The 6,583-nt window shown below is 54.5% G+C and overlaps 1 protein-coding gene across 1 annotated transcript in view; it reads right to left on the minus strand.

Annotated features, from left to right (window-relative positions):
- The window catches only part of LOC131216024 (uncharacterized), a 30,735-nt gene extending 28,095 nt beyond the window's left edge, over positions 1–2,640 (minus strand). Inside the window, exon 1 of the mRNA XM_058210420.1 lies at positions 1,764–2,640. Coding sequence (XP_058066403.1) covers positions 1,764–2,640 — 877 coding nt within the window. The remainder of the gene's footprint in view (positions 1–1,763) is intronic.
- Positions 2,641–6,583: the final 3,943 nt, after the last annotated feature.

Raw genomic sequence — 6,583 nt, forward strand, 5'->3', positions numbered from 1 at the left:
CACGTTGGCCCAAGTTGATTAATCAGCGCTGCAAATCCGATTAGGGAACCCTTCTCCGAGGTCTTGGCCTTCACGTGCTCACTTTCTCAGCGAGGATTTGCGCCTCGACCATAGAACCGCACCGCAAGAACTGTTGAATGTTTCGCGTTCTGCGCCAGTTTTATCATTCTTCGGTCCGTCCCGTCCCATTTGGCAAGTCCAATGTTTAAATAAAGTCTGCGGAAAGTCCCAAAAAACCCTCAGCATTACGTGTGGCCGAACTACATTTCGGCGAACCTCTTTGTGCCCGCCCGTGCACGGTCACACGTGAGAGGTGAAAATTGATTTCCACCTTCCCGACGGTAATCCCCGGCATCGTATCGAGGTTCACGTTCGCGGGCCTTTCTGCGGGTTGAAAGCAAAGTTAGTTCTGGCGAATTGATTTCCCCGACGCGCCATACACAAAGCACGGCCAAGCGCAGCACCACGGAAAGCTTCTTCCGGTGGGTATGGAGCATTTTTAAATTGATATTTCTCACTCGGGATTTATTTCCAACCCGTCCCGAAAAAAGAATGGCCGTGTATATGGTAATATGGTTCTGCCTGAGTGAAAACGGGGAAAAAGTTTTATGGGTTTGCAGCAGCGGCCCGAAGCGGCGAAACACTAGCGCCAGCTCCAGGAATACAAAATCCTGTTGCTCGGTGGAGACGCTAAAATGATTTTCTTTCTTTCGCGCGTCCTTGAACCAAGGTACAAGCGCCACACAGGGCCGTTTGCCAACACAATCCACGAACTTTCTACGTGCAGCGGGCGCGAGTTGAGCTCATAAAATTACATGTAGGGAAAAAGCGCCGCAGGTCGCAGTCCAGAATGGAAACTGAAGTCATTTTCCGCGTCCATCCGGGGATTAGACGGGCTCCACACCGGCCATAATTCCCTCACACTGACGCCTGGTCCCAAGGGGCCGCCAGGGAGTCAAACTTTCCAGCGATTACCCTTTGCGTGCGGAGGGCAATATGCTGCATGCTGCAGTGGAGAAAGGATCCCTTCAGCCATCAGCGAGACCGAGCGAGCGAGCCTTCCTGGTCCGGGATCCCTGGAGGAATGCAAGGGGATGCTCGGATCCGGCTCGTGTTCGGGCTAGGACTTCAGGCAAAACGGTGCCGCTTTCAAGTAACCACTTTCATCTCGGCCCCTTCTGCTGAATGGAGTTGCTTCAAAGAGCTGGTTAAAGTTTCGATGGGAAGCAACTAGCCCGGGGCCAATAGTTGCATCCTTGATGGTTCCCTTCGCATGTATTTCGGTTTTCCACGGAGTTTTGCGGTGGTGGCATTTCAAGAAGCTGGACTTGAAGGGCCGCTCACCATGAAGAGCTCTACTGTGTGTCTATAGTCCCAAAAGAGGCTAAAAGGAACACTCGCCAGTTTGACCAGTCGTTCAGAGTCCTCAACAACTCACAGCTAGTTCAGCATTGAAAAGGGAAAAAAAGGAATTAGGTGACACCAAACGACTTCGGTCGTGCTCGAACTCATTTCCAACTAATCGTGGACAGTTCCGAAACCGATTGGACCTTCGTTTCCCATCCTCCCTCCGCTGGTCGTCGTCGTCGCCGAAACGAAATTTGCAAGCAATTAAAAGCCGCTCCAAGAAAGTTGCCAAGATCGAAGAGGGGGAAAAGTTTTCTATTAAATTTCGCCGAACGTGACACCCGAGAGCTGGGTGTTGGCCCACGGATCAAATGGAGGTCGGTGGAGTTGGAGGGGAACAGATTGGCGTGACTTACCGTGCTCCAGGCTTTGGTTGCAGCAGCGGAGCGCCTCGTCGAGCGAGTTGGCCTCCAGATGGCGCTGCGCTTCCTCCTGCAGATCGGCCGCTTTCAGCTCCGGGCCCCACCAGCGCTCGACGAGCCGTCGGATCAGGATGTCCTGCTCGAAACCGACGCTCGTCGAGCTGCGGCGGCGTCTACCCGCGTACCTGGACGTTGTCAAGGAATCGTTCCGGAACTGGATGTAGTTGGCGTCCAGCGTAACGCTAACGGTATTCGCAATCGACGAAGAAGAAGCGGTCGATGTTGGCGTGCAGATCGTCGCCAGATCGGTGGCCACGGATGGGAACCGCTGGCCGCAGACCGTGCAGCTGCTGTGCCCGAAGCAACACTGGCGGCAGAACGTGTGACCGCAGGTGGCCGTCACGGGGTACCGCAGGACACCCTCGCAGATGGGGCAACACAAACCGTCGACCGTCCCGAGGTCATCTTCGGGCCTCAGCTGAGCCCGCCGAGCCACAATGTAATTGATCAGACTGGCCGCTAGTGGCACACAGTCCAGGAGGACTTCGTTCCGGGTCCGGCTGATGTAGCTGTCAAGAGCGCGCCGCAGGTGGTTCACCTTCGCCAGCGCCACCGAGGAGGGCGACTCCGACGAAGTTGCGCCGATTGCGGCGGTCGATTGAGCCGCCATAGTTCCCGAGCGGGTCGTTAGTCCAAGGTCCAGCTCGTTGCCATCTTCGGTACCACTACTACCACCTCCCGCTTCTGCGCCACCCTCGGCGCCGCCATCACCCCAGTCTTCGTGGGCATCCTCCGAGCTGTCGTAGAGCGCTAGTTCCGTGCAGCGGTAGAACCGTGACTTCCCGTAGTTCACGGGCGATGTGGCGGGCATCGTGATCGCCGCGCCGCGCCACCCTTCTCCACTAACCTTACGATTCTAAGCACTACACATACACCACCGCGCTTTTCTCGCATGCACCGCGCTTTAAACGTTTTTCGCACACCTCGGTGACACCTTCTCTCCTATGTGGACCACTTCTCACAACAAACCCTTCAGCACATCCGCAGTTCTCCGCAGCTTCAGAGAAAAAAGCATGGGGAAAAAGAGACAATTAAGCAAAATGTCGCGCGAGAACGAACCGGCACTGAACTTCCTGGCGCAGTTTACTACGATCTGTGAACGGATTTATTGACGCCGGCGAGCATCGGTCTGTTATGCAATCACACTGAACGGAACGGAGCACACTGCGATCGAGAGCCGCCTATATGGTGCCTTTAATTTCGCTGTACTGTACTTGAACCCAGACCGATCGCCAGAGGGCGCTGCCGGGCGGCAGGTTGGTTCGAAGTTCACGCAACACACGAAGAGCAGCAAGCAAGAGGACGACGAAAGCGGGACGGGGTGTTGAAAGCGTGACACCGTCCTGCTGAATGCTGACAAATTTGCAACCGTGACCAGCTTCAAGCTGCAGCTTCGCGCCTGGCCCAGGATGCGCAACCCCCCCAGTGGCGGGTGGCGTCAGGGATATAATTTGATTCGCGATACTCGTCACCGACCGTTCATCACGACCGTCGCCAGCAGAGCACCATCATCGTCATGGCGGCATCCGAAACATTAACTTGACGTAGCTTTATATTAATAGAAAATGGTGGCGAGACGGCCGCGAATCGCACCCAAAAATTAGCACACACAGCGAACGCACCGACCGCACCGCACCACGGTGTCCCCGGGGACGCACTTCCTTCGAGCACACGCAGCACACGAGCGCCGCGCCACACTAATCGAGGACATCTTTTCACCTGGAGCACACCTCCGGTTCAGTCCCCGGCACCAAGTTTTTTCCTCAATTTTCCGCTTTGGAACTTTGGCCACACTTTCCATGTGTGGTGGCTGCTGGCTGCCGTTGTCACTCGGGAAAACTTTCCTATGATTTTCCCGTCGTTCGTTCGAGTTTTTTTGCGAACGAAGATTGTTTCTGTCACTGTTTTTGGATGTTTCGTTGATTGCGATTTTTGGCCGGCACCTTTCTGAACCGACACTTCTTATGATATTTTTCGATCAAGTTCCGGGAAACCCGAACAGAATATCCCGACGATGCGTGCCTCGCTCGGAGACAGCTTCCAAAGGCGACTCCGGGGTTGGCCGGGCGACTTTACAGTCTCCGGCAACCAATTACGTCACGAAAAGGGGTCTCATTAAGCGGTGTAATAGTCATGTTCTAGGAAAAGGGAAAATTGCTCACCGCGAGGCGACAGAAAAATGGTGATTCCTTTTCCTGCCCGGTGACGTAACGAATCATTCGTTTGCGACCGTGTCCGAAGCCGTCCAACAAAAATAGCTTCCTTTCTTTGTCCCTGTTTCCGGTGATTCACCCCACGCGCTGTGGGATGATTGCAAACCGGAGAGGCGACCGGTAAAATGAATCATTAGCGAAAGAAGGAGCCTCTATTTGTAGGGAAATTAATCATCCAAAGATTGGCCTTTCTTCTAGCCCCGGGCGGGGGCAAACAATAAATGGCGTCGCAAATGCGAAATGTGACCGTTAGTCAGCGATTGTGGGTGGCAAGGCAGCCCGTATTCGATTATTAATCTCGAATTGTCCTTTTCTAGAGCAATCTGACCACTGCGTCAGAGATTTAATCGGATCTGATTTGTCTTACATCCGAACCGAAGTGGAGCTGACGATGTCAATATCGTCGATAACTGGCCCCCGGGGCCCGCTTATCGGGCGAAAGGCTGTTATCAACGGTGTGTTGCCTTCTAGAATGTTTACTCTTCCCCGATTGCTTGTGACCTCCCTATCAGCCCACATCGTTTAGGGCCAAAAAAACAGACCACAAACTGTTTGATTTTGTTGCACAACAACTTCACACCACCCGTAGGCGATGCTGGTGTTTGTTGGCTCATCAAACATTGGAACTTGAAGGCCCCAAGAAAAATGCTCGGCCCAGAAATGGATAAACTGGATGGGTCTCGGGGGCCCTTTGGGGGGAAGGAAAATATTTTTAATTGATTCATTTAACAAACAAATTTCGCACCCAAAGCAAACCTTTCGCGTGGCTAATGGCCCACCCAGGAGGCTCCTTTTCGGTTGCGGTTCCCATCCTGGCCGCGTCTAATGTTGGGCCCCGGGGGGAAAAGGCGATTCGCTGCCAATTATTTTCGTTTCCCGAAATCCTGCTCCGCTCTACACCTGTTGGCAGTACCATTAGCAGTAAAACCGCTTACACTCGGCCAAATTAGCCCAAACTTCACCGCGGCCAGAACTTTTTGCGGTTACATAACGACCGCCCTGGGTCCGATGTCCAGTGCGGTGGGGTATGTTAACAATCCTGCCGATTTCTCCGTGTTCGATTCTGGGACACAAGAAACGTCCCATCCCCGCGGGACATCCTGGCCAAGGTTTTGTTGATTTTACCAATTGCGGACACGTTAGCCGGCAGCACAGCACGCCGTCCGCACTAAAAATACCCACCGTGGTAAACAGCAGCGTTTAATCGCAGTTCCCGCGAACTGTCTTCCAATAATGACTCAATTTTCTTCGACGCTGTTTGAAGCGTGTAACGTTACATCAGCAGAATGCAATGAGCCACTTTGAATGTTACACAATCACCATTATTGGCTGGGACACGTCATGAGAATTTCCAATCCGATGGCGCGCGGCTCGTGCGGCTTGCGTACGCCGTTCGCGAGGTCCGGCTGCGCATCGCAATCACTTCCGGGGCCAGATCGAGAATCGTGTGGCTCAAACAGTGGAGGAGTTCGTCTCCGGCTACGTGACCACCGGCACACGCGGCCAGAACCCGTAGGAAAGCACTTCACAGCACACCTGAGCCGGGCGGTTCTATTGGCATAGCCGTTTGGCCGTTGTTCGATTTCTCCGGCTGCCTGTTATCTAACCGACGGTAATTCAACAACCGAAAAAACTGTTGCTACATCGCCATCTCGCTCTCCCGTTCATGATTTCCCGCTCCTGCACTCGCGCTTGTCTCGCTCCTTCTCTTTCTTATCGGCCGTTCGCACTGCGGTCAGCAGATTCCTCAAAAACACAAGACAGAACAGGAAACAACGCTCACTGTTGGCGGCGGTGGCGACGGCGAAGTGTTCTGTTCGAGGTCCATTCCAGCACACCAACACATATACACGCACACACACATACACGTAGCGGCGTTCGCTTTCGTTACATAACGCCTGCCGACGACGCTTTGCAGCGCGTTCCCCGTTCTAGACACCCCGTTCCAAGCGTGTTCATCGTTCGACGTGGCGTTCACTGACTCACGGACACGGACTTTTTTCCGGAAGTAGACGCACCCTTTCGCTACCTTCCCGCTGCGGGTTGCTCTCGGGGGGAGAAAAAAAGAAAACACACCGATTTTCCTGACGCGTGTCCACCGCGACCGATCCCGTGCGCTAAACAGAATCGCCGCCCGCAAAAGATGAACGCAGACTCGCGTCAGAACGCCGACTTCGCGCGCCGCCAACTTCGCGAGAGCCCTCGCGGTCGGCGCTCACAGGGAGCCCGGGTGAGTGCCCGCTGGTCGCTGGTGTTGGTGCGATCGGGCCGCGCGCGTGCGAGAGAAGTGCGTCTTCGCGTGGCTTCTGCCAATAAAACGACGGTTTTGAAGGTTGGGTTACGAAACAGCGCGCGCCCGAGAAGGGCTGGTGGCCGAAATGTTACGCACACCGCACCGCACACGTTGCGTAGAGTTCCCTTCCCGGCGATAGCATCTTCCACGGGCTCGTAAAACCAGGAGCCACAGCGACACGGTCCCATCACATTGGCGCCCAGAACGGATGTAAACAAACACCACGGGTGCGCAACGGGGCGCACGGG

This window comes from Anopheles bellator, chromosome 1, assembly GCF_943735745.2.
Source record: "Anopheles bellator chromosome 1, idAnoBellAS_SP24_06.2, whole genome shotgun sequence".
Taxonomy (NCBI): domain Eukaryota; kingdom Metazoa; phylum Arthropoda; class Insecta; order Diptera; family Culicidae; genus Anopheles; species Anopheles bellator.